The sequence below is a fragment of the Pomacea canaliculata genome, linkage group LG11, assembly GCF_003073045.1.
Source record: "Pomacea canaliculata isolate SZHN2017 linkage group LG11, ASM307304v1, whole genome shotgun sequence".
Taxonomy (NCBI): domain Eukaryota; kingdom Metazoa; phylum Mollusca; class Gastropoda; order Architaenioglossa; family Ampullariidae; genus Pomacea; species Pomacea canaliculata.
The window spans coordinates 3,562,049-3,578,096 of NC_037600.1; the positions used below are offsets into that span (position 1 = coordinate 3,562,049).

General features: G+C 42.5%; 1 protein-coding gene across 1 annotated transcript; it reads left to right on the plus strand.

Moving 5' to 3' along the window:
- Window positions 1-2,241: 2,241 nt before the first annotated feature.
- On the plus strand, window positions 2,242-8,779 carry LOC112575658 (fibrinogen-like protein A). Its single transcript, XM_025257635.1, has 3 exons — window positions 2,242-2,374; window positions 2,609-2,776; window positions 7,746-8,779. Exons 1-3 carry the CDS (start codon window positions 2,242-2,244, stop codon window positions 7,949-7,951), a joined length of 507 nt encoding a protein of 168 aa, XP_025113420.1. The 3' UTR covers window positions 7,952-8,779.
- The last annotated feature ends 7,269 nt before the right edge of the window (window positions 8,780-16,048 follow it).

The window sequence follows — 16,048 nt, forward strand, 5'->3', positions numbered from 1 at the left end:
TTATCAGTAGTATTATCAGTAGTATTATAAGTAGTATTATCAGTAGTATTATCAGTAGTATTATCAGTAGTATTATCAGTAGTATTGTAAGTAGTATTATCAGTAGTATTATCAGTAGTATTATAAGTAGTATTATCAGTAGTATTGTTGGTATTTGTCGCTTTGACTAAATGTAATAACATCACTATGTACTCAATGTTACCTCCCCTTTAAACTAATGATAACGGTGGTTGATACATCACATCTCTTACTTAATTGTACAAACAAATAAACTATTTTAATATTTGTTCCACACTGAAGAGCTCTAACAGCAAGGCGCTAGCAAAATGGCGACACACACCTGGTGACACACCTGTATATTCTCTGTGTACAACTTCCACTACAAACTTTCTGTTACAATATTGCAGTAAGAGGGAGGTTTCCAGCCCTCGTTGTTCTCCTCCTTCTACGGGGGTTGATGTAGATTTGCTGGTGCAGCTTTAGTAACTGTTGTAATTCGGCTTGTGCGCTGTTAATATTGCCATTGTTGTGCTTGTGTGCTAGTATTTTACATTATTTTGTATTTACTAAACTCTGGAGGGACTCTTGCCTGCACTGCCTCGCTGTGTTGTATTCTAAAATGTCACGTGACGCTTTGCTTAATAAGTATTTGTCCTAAACTGAAGCCATCTCCTGTTGTTTATTTGAAAGAGTGCGCATGTCCGCGGGAAGTTCATGACACTCTTTCTGTCTGTCTTTCTGTCTGTCTGTCTGTCTGTCTGTCTGTCTGTCTGTCTGTCTGTCTGTCTGTCTGTCTGTCTGTCTGTCTGTCTGTCTGTCTGTCTGTGTTTACTCACTTTTTCCATCTTGCGATTCCTTTATATCTTTTTCTTCACTCGTCACACACTCTTTAGTCCTAATATACAGTTTTCAAGGAAATAATATTTCTATAACCTGTACAACCAAGCCCGTCCTTGCTGAAGTTTACTGAGGTGTGCAGTTGTTGTACTGGTCTTTGTATTTATCTGACTTCTACTTGTTTCCTCTACAAACACGTGACTTTGATACACGTGAAGAAAGAAACTCAGAGGTTCGTTAGTCGGTTCTTCCTCTGGCCACCGGGATGCCGGCCACCCTCCAAGTTGCCTGGAAGGACAGTCTTCGACAGGGTGTCGTGCCGTGTACACACGCTTCCCTGACACACTGATCACAGTTCATTAAACATGTTTGTAAACATTCACTGATATGATAGGGGAGTTCAATAAACACATCTGTCATCACTTAGCAACATCACTGTGGATTTCTAGGGCACAAGAATATTCTCTAATGTTCTAAAGCAGGGAGGACTAGTGTTTAGTTGAAGAAAAGTATTTCAAACATCAGTGAAGTTGTCCAGCGTGCACTTCACATTCCAGCTGGGTATAGCGCCTTCGGTTATCGTTAGCAGTTTGGAAATGTGGCCCTCACAGATAACCTTTGACCTGGTTGATAATATGTACTGTGTGTCGTCTTACTGCCAATCGCAAGAGGGAAGAGGCTGGCATGTTACACAGAATATAATTGTGCTACCATAGCAACTCAGATGGTGAAGAGACACGAGCTGAGGTGTCTGGAGCTCGTCAAGTGGCCGGAACACAATGCTTCAAAGATTTCTACCCCGGGTGACAAAGACAATCAAGAGTTCGCTCGGCGTACGACACACCTAACCAATAGAAATCACTCATGTGTCCTAATGCAAAATTCATAACAAGGTAAAATAATAAAGTTCTTAACATGAAACAAGCTAACCTAATGTATGCACACACACACACACACAAATACACAGGTAACATAATAATAACTGTGTACACACCAAGACAAACAAATGAACAAATGTAATATAAACTGCAGACTATTTTGTGAATATCAAGAGAGAGCGAGAAACACTTTTCTCTTGCTGATCAAACAAATAATTATAACTACTCCATCTTAGTAGGCCGTCTTTAAATTTCTTCAGTTTTCAAAAAGAAACTTAAAAGTAGGAAACGATTACAGAAAATACTAATAATTATCTTTCAATTTTTATGGACAGGGGCGTTCTTTCTTAGGAGAAAATGGAAAGTGTTTACTAAAGAATGCACAACCAAAACAAACAGAAGTTCTTTGACATATCTGCCTTAGGAATTTTTTTAAATGTAAGAATTTCTTGTTATAATAAGGCGGTGGTATAATGATTAAAAAGCGAGTACCGTGCACTATTATGGGATATGTTCAAGTAGGAACATGTGGATGGTTGAACACTGCAGCTTGGGAGAGACTGAAAGTCATGAGCGTGAAGGGTTTGCTGTCAACCCTGCTTCTGTCAAGGGGACAACAACCCTACAGACATTGTTCACAAGTGTCGTTGATCAGAATGGCAACATGTTACTTAACAACAACAAATACAATAACCAACCACGAAACATACTCTTGACCAAATAAATCTTACCTGAATGCATGTATTTCACACTTTACAAAGTCATTTTCTACAAATTAAGAGGCAAAACCTCTTCAACTGTCCTTTGCTTTCAAATAAAATGAACTGCTTTAGTTATCTTGAACAGCAAACGAGCCAGGAGACAGGAAAGACAATTGCCTTGTCTTGTCTCAGGCCTGTCCGCGATTCACTTACTGACATGGTCTGGACCAGAGGATCCGCGCTTGAGAGTGGAGCTGGTGACTGAGTCAGGGACATACTGGGCGGAATACGACTATTTCACTTTGTACGATCCTGGCCGTAACTACTCACTTGGTGCGGGGGGCTACTCGGGTACCGCAGGTACGTACGTCACCACTCAACAGTAAGAAAGAGTGAGACGCACGTTAGCTGGCAGGCTGCCTGTCTGGCTGGTTAGGAAATAAGTGGATGACTAGAGTTGTGAGTGTGTGGCTTTGCGTGCATGTGTGCGAGGGTGACAGCGCCTCCTATCGCGTGCGTTTCCTTTGATGTAACTTGAAACAACAGGTGTGATGATCAGGGAAACAGAGATTTCTGTGGGTTTCTCTCTTGTCTGGGATTTGTTTGTGTGTTTGTGTGTGTGTGTGTGTGTATTTGTGTGTGTGTTGTTAGGAGCTTCTGGCCGTTTTCTTCAGGGCTGTAGTGTGAAGTCGTGACAGACTTGTTTAAAGAGTAATTTCATTATGTACAATCGTGTTTAGTCAGCTGTAGTCATTGTGTTGTTTTAATATGTTTTGAGTCTGTCAGGCTTTGACTGCATGCAAATTATTAATATTTATTGTGACATGTGACCCGCCACGACGAAATGAGTCAAGTCGGAAATTTGAGATTTTACAAATTGGATATTTTCTAAATGTACAGGGTTTAGCCTCTGTATTTGATACAAAGTTATTCTTCTCGTCCTAAAGTTGAGTTATATGTATTACACATGTGGAAGTACGGTGGTCGTCTTATTGACAAAAGCGGGTTCAAAGATTTTCAGCAAACCCATGTGTCTCCCTAGCATCGGATACTTTAATTGTTGACACTGTGCTGAAGTTTGCATGATGATAACATACGACAAGCTACATCATTTCAGGTAATAAAAATACATAGACATGAATATGTGCGTGCTATTAGAAAATTTCCCTGTTAGCAAAATAAACAGAAATGTTACAACAACTGTTACTGCAATCTACTCAGCATGCACACTCACAGAAACAGCACAATACTCAAACATTATCTACTAGTGTGCTAAAAATGAGTAGGAAAATTACAACAAAATGAAGAGAACTGCATGGTTGACATAGCGGAATACTAGGACAAGTGGCCAAACTTTCAAGAAGTCAGGCTGCACTCAGTTGACCGGAACCACCGTCCGGGGCCTGGAGTACCCGACTGCTCTGTGCGACTTGAGACTCGTTTCATGGCAGGTGGCGAATGTTGTATCACTACTGTGAACTTCATTTGTGTGGCTTTTACATTTTAGAAAACTTATTTTGTGTCCTGAAATTTGTTTTGAGCGACTACAGGACTGAGAATGGCGAGTGACGTGCAGTAGTTGGGTAATGACAGCTACAACAATATCTTTATCACGAGGATGACCACGATGTATCTCTGTCTCTGGCATCCTCTCCACTGTAGCAGAGATTATGTCCCATGTCGTTTGTTGTCTCCCCAAGTCATGACCGTTGACCTGTGCCAGTCCCACAATGCCACACCAGTCCCGTTCTAACATATGGAAGGAATTTTCTCACACTTTGACCTACAGGGAAGTGTGACCTTTCACCTTTGACTTGAGTGGCGGTGGAATTAGAAATTCTGATATCTGTCGCTCCATTCTTCACATTAGGTGACGGAGGGTTCGTGTTGTCACGTGATGTCACACGTCAGGTGTGGAAGCGACAACTTAAGACCCCCATGGCTTATCATGGCTTATCATGGCTTATCAGTGTGATTTAGAAATCTCCAGCATCAAGATAACAACACAACACATACAAGTACATCCAAGAAATGTTTGGCATGTTGTTACAAGTTGTTTACGCAATAGCAATAAACAATAAACACATTATTTGTCTTTAGTATCACATCACTCAGCAAAGTCATGCTGCAGACAGCACGTGTACTTATACCGTGTATACACATATCTTCTGTGGTTCAATCTTTTAGAAACAACACAGGTCACATCAACAACACCTTTGCTGTGTATGTCGCTCTCCTTTAGTATACGCTAAGTAAGAGATTAGTGTGTACACTGTATGTAGCTTACACTAAGTAAGAGATTAGTGTGTGCACTCTATGTAGCTTACACTAAATAAGAGATTAGTGCGGACTCTCTGGTTTGAAATCCATTATTTGGTTGATGTCTTTGTACATTTGTCACATGTGGCAATAACTATCAGGTCCAGAAGTATGAGCAATTAAAATGAAACATGAAGAGAAACAGATAAGCTAATAATCTGAAGACAATCGTCAGGGCCCATGCCGAGCTTCACTCTTTGGATCTTGTTGTTGTCGGTAAATAGAACAGACACCAGACTTTGCTGTTCTCTTGCTGATTCCTACAGACTGCTGTTCACACTAAGACAAGCACAGTGAACTAGGAACAGGAAGGGACGATGCTCGCAGTAGTCCACTCGAGGGTAATGCTGGGAAGGCAATGACCTTAATACATTATCCATGACCTTATGATCAACATGTCTACTTCTATACTTTCTCTCTATACTTTCTCTCTTGTTTACTTTCATTCTAAAGGTTAGGATGAACTTTTTATATCCTATTGTAAACTTTACAGTCATTTTAGAGATATTATCTATCTCTCTATTCCTCTTCGTGCATCAGGTTGCACATAAGGCCTCAACCAGAGTCCGCCACCGATGTCGATCGGCTGAAACCTGCTGTACGTGACCCCATGTCTCCAGGTGACCCCATGTCCAGCCCTTTCCCTTCATCTCCCTTTCCACTGTTCTTCTCCAAGTTTCCTTTGGGCGGCCTCGTTTTCTTCGGCCGTCTGGAGTCCATCGTAGGGCGACTCTGGAAAGGTCTGCTGTCTGCTGGCGGAGCACATGTCCAATCCATCGCCAACGCCTTCGTTGAACCAGTATGCGCCTGAGGCATCTGTTTTGGATGACTTCAAGCTTGTTACAGATGGATTTGGTCATCTTCCATGATTCGGATCCGTAAAGGAGGGTGCTGATCACATTTGACTTGAAGATTCTCAGCTTGATCTTCTGACTGATGTTTGTTGCCTTCCATGTGCTCCTGAGTGAGGCGAAGGCCTGGCTGCCTTTCGCCAGTCGGGCTCGAATCTCCACCTCCACATTCCCGGTGTTTGACATTTTGGACCCAAGATAGGAGAAACTGTCAACTTCCTCAATCTCTTCTCCATTTAGTTTGATGCTATCTTGGACTCTGGCGTTCACTCTCATACTTTTCGTTTTCTTTGTGCTGACATTCAAGCCAAGGTTCCCAGCTGTTTCTGAGAAGGCCTTTGTTTTTTCCTGCATGTCTTGGTGGCGGTGTGACAGCAGGGCAATGTCATCAGCAAAGTCCAAGTCTTCCAGCGTTGTTGTTGCTGTCATAGTCATGGTCCATCTGATCCCTCTCCTCTCACTGTCTGTGGAAGTCTTCATGATCCAGTCCATGGCCAGGATGAAGAGGAACGGCGACAGAATGCAGCCCTGCTTCACCCCGGTACTGACGTTGAAGGGGTCTGTGAGCTCCGTGTCACAGACAACCTGGGATTTGAAATCGCTGTACAGCATTGCAACGACCTGAACAAGTTTTGCAGGGACTCCGTCAAGCCCAGTATTTTCTCTCCTGTTTCCTGTGAAACTCGATTGAAGTCGTCTACGGTCATCTCTTGTTGGTCTCCTAGTGTCTGGAACCTGTTCTTTACTTTCATAGCAAAGGCCCGGTGGCTGGATCTTTCAGTTTGCCGGAGTCCACTCTAAACTTCAGAAAAACTGTGGCTATCACAAGAGTGTGGTCACTGGCAACGTCTGCTTCTCTGTAGGCTCTAACATCTTGAAGTGAGCTCCTCCATTTTCGGTTGATGATGACATGGTCTATCTGGTTCTTTGTGATCCCATCTGGTGATGTCCATGTTGCCTTGTGGATGTCTTTGTGTTGGAAGAGTGTGCCTCCAATCAGTAGGTTGTTTTCTTCACAAAAGTCTGCCAGTCTCTCTCCGTTGTCATTGATGGTTCCAATTCCATGCTTGCCCATGACATGCTCCCTGTAGGTGTTGTCACTTCCCACCTTGGCATTGAGATCGCCGATGATGAGTAACATATCGTGGTTAGGAACACTTTCCGAGGCTGCCTGGAGCTGATCGTAAAAAGCATCCTTGTCTTCTGCCTCAGAGTCTTCTGTTGGTGCATAGCAAGCTAGCACTGTCAGCTTCGTGTACTTTGAATGGAATCTTGCTCTTAAAAGCCTGGGTCCATAAGGCTTCCATTCCAGCAGTGCCTTTTCCGTTTTCTTGTTGAGCAGTAGAGCTACTCCTTCAGAGTGCTGAGCGTCTGATCTTCCTGAGAACAAGATGGTATGTCCTGATGCCAGTCTCCTCTTTCCTGTGCCGGTCCATCTGACCTCACTGACTCCCAGGATGTCCAAGTTGTAGTTGTCAAACTCCTTGACTAGTTGGAGCATCCTGCCAGTCTGGTACAAGGTCTGGATGTTCCAGCACCCCACCCTCAACTTTTGCCTCGGCTTCAGTAAATCCGCTGTCTGGGCGCCAGCTCCCTTTCGGGTTTGGCTGTCGTCCGTCATTAGTCCAGTCTCCTGGTGTGCTTCATTACCTTTGCCATCTGTGACGAGTTCTCTGGTTTTAGTTTCTGTAACAGGATTTTTTTTACATGGTAGGGTTGTTAACCCTACCACAACCTATTTTACCTCTTGGTGAAGTGTCCACCTTAGTCGCCTCTTACCACACGCCTGGCTGGATGGCAGGGACCCTGTTCTTACAATGCTCGCTAGGCAAGCATACCCCGGGGTCCCACAAGGGAGAGTTAGTTATACTCGTTCATTTTTACATATTTTAGCTGAGGCATTCTTCTGTTTAACAACTGTTCTCTTCACTCTTATGTTGTTGATGATATGCTGGGTGAAGCATCATTAGAAATTTTAAAAAAAACTCTTTTTGTATTTGTGTTGCGTGGTGTTTGGCTTTGTTATGATGAACAACACAGAAATAACACATTTAATAACAAAAGTTTCAATAGATGTTTTGTAGTGATAATAATTATATTTGTGCTTAGGACTTTGTGTGTCTACTAGTATACAATTGTGTATGTTTGTGTGTTTACAGGAGATGCGTTCTCAGGTATTTACCCAGACCCGTTTCAAACCTACGACCGAAACAAGCACAGCTGTGTTACATATACTAATGGCCCCTGGTGGTACAAGTCTGACTGTGCCAGCAACGCTAACCTCTTCAGCCCTGATAAACTTTACATGACCTGGGCTGACATCGGCCGCGTGACGTTCTCGGAGATGAAGATAAAGCCAAACTAACACAGTTGTCTCCTGTACTCACTGCTTACACCGCCAGTCGACTGTTCACTGTTCACTACAGGTTCCACTGATGATGTGAGCTCAGTGTACATTAATCTTTTGCAATAGTCTAGCATCTCAACCTAGCGCAGACTACTATACTTTAATTGTTTAATTTGAGTATATTGCCTGGTGATTCTATTATACGCGTGTTGTATTACTTCTTTCAGATTTGCATTTGCTCTGATAAACTAACATGTTTACAAACGTAAAGTCTAAGTTTAATTAATGAATTTTGCATTAATTGTGTCTGGGTTGTAGTAAACGTGCCATCAGCTGCCGCTATACACTTGATAGTTTATAGTAAACGTGTCATGAACATTACTTCCCCTTTAAACTAATGATAATGGTGGTTGATACATCACATCTCTTACTTAATTGTACAAACAAATAAACTATTTTAATATTTGCTCCACACTGAAGAGCTCTAACAGCAAGGCGCTAGCAAAATGGCGACACACACCTGGTGACACACCTGTATATTCTCTGTGTACAACTTCCACTACAAACTTTCTGTTACAATATTGCAGTAAGAGCGAGGTTTCCAGCAGTTGTTGTTCTCCTCCTTCTACAGGGGGTTGATGTAGATTTGCTGGTGCAGCTTTAGTAACTGCTGTAATTCGGCTTGTGTTCTGTTAATATTGCCATTTGTTGTGCTTGTGTGCTAGTATTTTACATTATTTTGTATTTACTAAACTCTGGAGGGACTCTTGCCTGCACTGCCTCGCTGTGTTGTATTCTAAAATGTCACGTGACGCTTTGCTTAATAAGTATTTGTCCTAAACTGAAGCCATCTCCTGTTGTTTATTTGAAAGAGTGCGCATGTCCGCGGGAAGTTCGTGACACTCTGTCTTTCTGTCTGTCTTTCTGTCTGTCTGTCTGTCTGTCTGTCTGTCTGTCTGTCTGTCTGTCTGTCTGTCTGTCTGTCTGTCTGTCTGTCTGTCTATCTGTCTGTCTGTCTGTCCTTACTCACTTTTTCCATCTTTCAATTCCTTTATATCTTTTTCTTCGCTCGTCACACACACTTTAATCTTAATAAACAGTTTTCAAGGAAAGAATATTTCTACAACCAAGCCCGTCCTTTGCTGAAGTTTACTGAGGTGTGCAGTTGTTGCACTGGTCTTTATGTTTATCTGACTTCTACTTGCTTCCTCTACAAACACGTGACTTTGATACACGGGAAGAAAGAAACTCAGAGGTTCGTTAGTCGGTTCTTCCTCTGGCCACCGGGATGCCGGCCACCCTCCAAGTTGCCTGGAGGGACAGTCTTCGACAGGGTGTCGTGCCGTGTACACACGCTTCCCTGACACACTGATCACAGTCCACTAAACATGTTTGTAAACATTCACTGACATTATAGGGGAGTTCAATAAACACATCTGTCATCACTTAGCAACATCACTGTGGATTTCTAGCACAAGAACATTCTCTAATGTTCTAAAGCAGGGAGGACTAGTGTTTAGTTGAAGAAAAGTATTTCAAACATCAGTGAAGTTGTCCAGCGTGCACTTCACATTCCAGCTGGGTATAGCGCCTTCGGTTATCGTTAGCAGTTTGGAAATGTGGCCCTCACAGATAACCTTTGACCTGGTTGATAATATGTACTGTGTGTCGTCTTACTGCCAATCGCAAGAGGGAAGAGGCCTGGCATGTTACACAGAATATAATGGTGCTACCATAGCAACTCAGATGGTGAAGAGACACGAGCTGAGGTGTCTGGAGCTCGTCAAGTGGCCGGAACACAATGCTTCAAAGATTTCTACCCCGGGTGGCAAAGACAATCAAGAGTTCGCTCGGCGTACGACACACCTAACCAATAGAAATCACTCATGTGTCCTAATGCAAAATTCATAACAAGGTAAAATAATAAAGTTCTTAACATGAAACAAGCTAACCTAATGTATGCACACACACACACACAAATACACCGGTAACATAATAATAACTGTGTACACACCAAGACAAACAAATGAAAAAATGTAATATAAACTGCAGACTATTTTGTGAATATCAAGAGAGAGTGAGAAACACTTTTCTCTTGCTGATCAAACAAATAATTATAACTACTCCATCTTAGTAGGCCGTCTTTAAATTTCTTCAGTTTTCAAAAAGAAACTTAAAAGTAGGAAACGATTACAGAAAATACTAATAATTATCTTTCAATTTTTATGGACAGGAGCGTTCTTTCTTAAGAGAAAATGGAAAGTGTTTACTAAAGAATGCACAACCAAAACAAACAGAAATTCCTTGACATATCTGCCTTACGAATTTTTTTAAATGTAAGAATTTCTTGTTATAATAAGGCAGCGTATAATGATTAAAAAGCGAGTACCGTGCACTATTATGGGATATGTTCAAGTAGGAACATGTGGATGGTTGAACACTGCAGCTTGGGAGAGACTGAAAGTCATGAGCGTGAAGGGTTTGCTGTCAACCCTGCTTCTGTCAAAGGGACAACAACCCTACAGACATTGTTCACAAGTGTCGTTGATCAGAATGGCAACATGTTACTTAACAACAACAAATACAATAACCAACCACGAAACATACTCTTGACCAAATAAATCTTACCTGAATGCATGTATTTCACACTTTACAAAGTCATTTTCTACAAATTAAGAGGCAAAACCTCTTCAACTGTCCTTTGCTTTCAAATAAAATGAACTGCTTTAGTTATCTTGAACACCAAACGAGCCAGGAGACAGGAAAGACAATGTCTTCTCCATTTTCGGGAAACTGCAATAACTGAGATCGTCCTATTTGTAGCCTACATGTGTAGATAAATGACAAATCTTTATTGATGAGGGCAACAGAAAAAGCAAGAGTTATGTTGTTTGACATCTAGCTCTCGGACTACGTGGCAGAATTTAAAAGATATATAAATTATATAAATTCAAAACAAAGAGATAAAAGGCAGACAGAGAAATTATATGTACAAACATGGCGATTGATATGTGAACTGCCAGGTGTGTTTAATTGGCTGCAAAATAATTTCTGGTTGTTAGACTTGTCAGCTGCATTTGATACTGTAGATTATTGTATACCTCTACACAGACTTCACCACTCTTCTGGTATTCCTGTTGCTTTGTCCTACTAGTGATCCTGTCTCATGGACCCAACCCAGACTGTGTGTGAATGCAATATACTTACATGCTTTTGTCTTGAGATGTGGTGTCCCGCAATGGTCAGTTGTAGGTTTAATACTTGATACTATAATTCTCCTGACATCATGGTGTTCTTGACACAGTAGGAGAAAAAGATAATGTCGACTGTCGATGTGTCTTTAGTCTCAAGTGAAGGAAGCACCTTACATGTCTGTCGTGTTCAGTAGAATCTTCAGTAAACATTGCAAACAGTCCCGAGGTCTGTCTTGTGTAGGGTGCACAGGACTTGGTTGCTTAATTAAACACAGTTAAATGATTTTTAATGTATGTCACTGTAATAAAAATATCATTTCTATCACTTTTATCGGGCCACATTATTTATCTTCTAGTAACCCTGACAGAGCAAGCTGTTTGCATGCGTTTTATATTATAACAAAATGCGCAAAGTTTCATCCTTAGTTGTTGTACTCTTTGCTGTAGTGATTAAGTATTGAAATGTCAACAGTTCTTACTCTTACCTACAGGTACTCACAAAGATTTTATTTAAATGTTAACGACTTAAAGAAGAATCTGAGCTTCATTTCTTATTGATTTGAGTAGATTCTGCGGTCCGGCGACAACAGTGACTGTGCCATGCACATGTCCTCCACGTGTGAGTGTCAAGACCCTGGGTCAGGCCGTGTGGTGGACAGGAGAGTGCTATACTGCTGTCATCACACTCTTCCCGGAGCAACTTCACCTGCTACACACGGCGCCTCCCACACTCTTTGTCACCGGACCGCCCGGTACAGGTAAAACTGTGGTGCTGCTGATGATGGGTATAAAATGGCTGCTTGATGGTCACCACGTCTACATTGTCAGTACTTGGGAGTCGTGCAGCGAGCATCATGTTGTATCACCTGTTGCTGCAGACAGTAAACACACAACAGTCAGCAGGTGTATCACCTGGTCAGCCTCACCTGCAGCATCATCTTGATAGAGGTGAAGACGTGGAGAAGGCCGTCAACGACTTGTCACAGGTCGGCGAGCGGAGGGTCGTTGTACCTCATCGCTGATGAAGTGGTGTAAGTAGCACAGTGTGTGATGTGATGATAGACACACAGGTAGATATCGCTCGCTTTGATATCGTAATTACCACCAGGTGATAATACCTCAATGGTTGTGACACCTTATGGAGGTGTTGTGATGCTGGTCAAAGTAGATTTGTTGTGCTACATCTGCTGTTACACATATTGTGCAGCAACACGTGGCATTATTTAAACGTTTATAGTATGAATGATGACGTCATTTTAATGACGTAATAAGCGATACACATACATTAACACAGATATCAGTGACAGTACACGGTGTAACACCTGTATCTCATCCTCTCTCACACTCATATCAGTGAAAGGTCACACTTCCAGACTTTCTGTGACAAGCTGCTGACACAAGTTCCTCATCTCCATCTGTGGGCGGCGAGTTGTTTGCATGGAGTCGCACCGACCGGTTGGCAAGTGGAATATTTAACCAGACCCCTCCGCTTTCCCCCGTCCGTCGTCAGGGAAGTCGAGCAGGACCAGATGATCACTTACAACTTTGCTGTCAAGCCGTACAGTGAGCGAGGTGTGACCGACCACACAGACGGCCCGCCAGTCAGACGACTGGATCATCGAAGTCCGAAGTCCGAAGGTCACTCAGATTGCCGGCCACGTGACTGTGTGACGTGTGGTCGCGAGGTGGTCAGCTTCCTACACAGTCTCCGTGTGGGTGTTACGGGTAGGTGTGGGTGTTGTGTAGTGTAACGTCTGTTGACAGGTCAAGAGTTCACGGTGTGATGAATAACGAGAAATGAGATTGAGTCCTGTGAGGAAGATAGTGAGTTGGTCACGCGTTGTAATACATGCAAACTTTGTAAAGCGCATACTCACACTCCTAAGGACCATGCTCCTAACGCCTAGGAACAAGAACAATGACAATGACAATGACAATTCTTTATTTACGAGAGGTAAAACAAGCAAGAAAATGTTTTTTTCCATTTAGCCCTCCATTATTGGTTGAGCACCGATTTGGATATTAGGAAATGGGGTGGCTGGGTTTTGTCTTTTCTGTCTGGTTGTTAGGACCATGACTTCAGTTTTCTGGGGGTTGAGGGACATGTGGTTGGAATCAGTCCAAGCCTGGAGCTCGTCGGCGCTCAGCTGTATGAGGGAAGCGAGTGGCTCAGTCTGTTGGTGGTGAGCGTGTGTTGTGGTGTCGTCTGCAAACATTTCACAAGATTGGGATATATGGAGAGGAAGATCATTTATGTACATGGAGAAAAGCAGAGGTCCTAAAACTGACTCTTGGGGGACACCAAATTTAACTTCAAGAGGATCAGACATGGACAGGAAAACAAACAAATAACATATGAACTATGAAAGAATAAACGGTATTACAAATGATGAATAAAAACATACAGAAAACGCAAAGAAGAACCAAGTAACAAGAACGAGAGTACCTTGATATTGTAAAAGGAAGACGAGCAGGGAGACAGAATGTGACGGACGGTGCGTAGTTATGACATCTTTCTATCCACGTGTATGTCAGTGTGTATGCTGTGTCTCTTACATGTGACTAACAGAAGAAACTAACTTTAAATGTTAACAGAGAATGTCATGATTGCCTCAACCACTGTCCCCTTCACCACCGGCGGCACACCACCGCCCTGCCTGATGGTGGTGTACTCGAACGACTTCAATGAAAACTCGGGTATGATGAAGGTACTTCAAGAAACGGGTATCCCAGTGCGGGTGATGAAGGACGATGACTTTGAGGACGTGGGCACGGCCCGCAGTGACGTGGTGTGGGTGGCCTATGGAGATCGTGTTCGTGGTCTGGAGAGAAAAGTCGTCGTCTGTGTGTCTGATGTTCTTGACAGTGTCAGCCTCCGACTTTACTGCTTGTCTCGTTGTACGGCACAACTTATGTATATACCCAGCTCGGCCCGGGTGGTCCTCACACCCGACACCTGACACCTGTTCTTTTCTTGTGTCTGAATCTAGTACATCAATACTTGTTTTTAGTTGTTGTTCTCTTCCTCTCAGTCTTTCCGGACGTCATCAACACACCTCTCATCACTAAAAATCAAAGCGACAACAGATGGCGGCGCGTATTTCAGTCGCCAAAGGTTACACAGCCTGTCGCCACTTCACCTCATAATACATTTGATGTATTTTCTCACACCACGAGCTCCACTTCCAGTTGACACAACAGCTATCGCCAATAACATCATCAGTAACATCAAGGCCTCCATAGTGTATTTGTCCTCTAGATATCAGGGTAATGGATAATGGTTAAATCTGATGTATTATGTCAAATAATATATTGTATAAGAATCTACAATAAACATATATGCGTATTCTGAATTTAGTTAATGTTTATTTCCATGTGTGTATACATACGTGTGTGTAGAGCTGTAGTTGTCTTTGTGTGTGTGTGTGGGCGTGTGTATGTGTTGACTGGAATTTGCTAATATATACGTATGTGGTTCCCATTATAAATCAGCTGAGTGTATGTGGAGTGTACAAACATAGATGGCTGTGCGGTGCTGTGGTAGACATGTGTGAGTTGAGTCCAGACACAGCCTCTCAGAGCTCTCGCCAACTTTGCCGTCCACACTGTTCATTCCACCCACGCACCTACAGTGAACACCAAGACTAGTTCTGATCACATCCTTACTACAAACACTATATCTAGTCACCAATTTAAAGTAAATTACATTTGTCTTTACTCCTTTTTGATTCATATTAAATTAATTTTAGTAACATATATTCTCACAAAACATGGGGACTAGGAAGCTCGACTCCCTGTACGCAGCTATTCTAGGAAGCTTCAAAACTATTTTCATTGGACATGATCTGGCACTGTGAGGGAAGAGGGAGTGAGGAGGAAACCCGGGGTGCACGAAGAAAACCCCTGAAGGTCGGCCTCACAAACAGGGCAAACATAAATTGTCTCAGGAGAGGGTCTGAATTCAAGACATTAAACTGCAGTGGTAGTAAACAAGTGTTTTAGTTATCCTACCAGCTGGTTTATGTATTCTAGAACCTTCTTTATTTAGCCTTCTGACATTCAATCCTTTATTGCATTCGTTCTTCCAGTGAATGAGGCCCGACTGTCCACTGCCACCACATGCAGGGTGGGTTCTACTATAAGGGGAACTAGACAGTCCCCTAGGGCACAGTCATGAAGGGGAGCAGAAAATGGCCTGCTGTTTTTAAAGATGAATAATGTTAGGAAAAACACAATCTTCATAGAATGACATTTGCACACCTTTTACTTCACCACTCGATTTTCTGAAATCAATATATTACAGGAAAGCCCCATTATTGGAGAATTTGAAGTGACACCTCACCAGCGGGGAGGTAGAGGGCGGGAGAGAGGAGGCGGGGGAGGGAGTCGATGGTGGATGGGGAAGGGGCTGGTTGGGGTGGATTCCAAGGACGGATGGGACTCCATACCAGCCTTACCTTTCTGTCTTCTAGCCCGAGTCAGAAGAAGTTTCACACTTTTTCATAGCAAACACTGCAACTGAGTTCAGGGACCACCTGTAGGTTTGTACTGTTGTGACTCATGGTGGTGAATATTTCATTTTCTTAATTATTTATTAATTTGATTTTTATTATTTTCAGTTCAATGGGTGTAATACGCTTAATTTAGTTGTCAAATTGTACTGTTTGGGTTTTTTTAATTTATTTTTATTGTCTAAGAGTGCTCTGTGTGCATACAGTGTCAACGGATAGCTTGTTGTTATGCTGTGTTGACAGAATACTTGAAATTGGTTATTACCAACTAATGTGTATAAGACCTATAGGCTATTCATTTCTTTAGTTGTCAACAAACTCTATCAGGCCGGACACGGAGTGGTGCTGACTATTGCAATGTCTGTGGGCAACACCTGGACACCAGGACTAACTTTACGACTTTGTGTTGT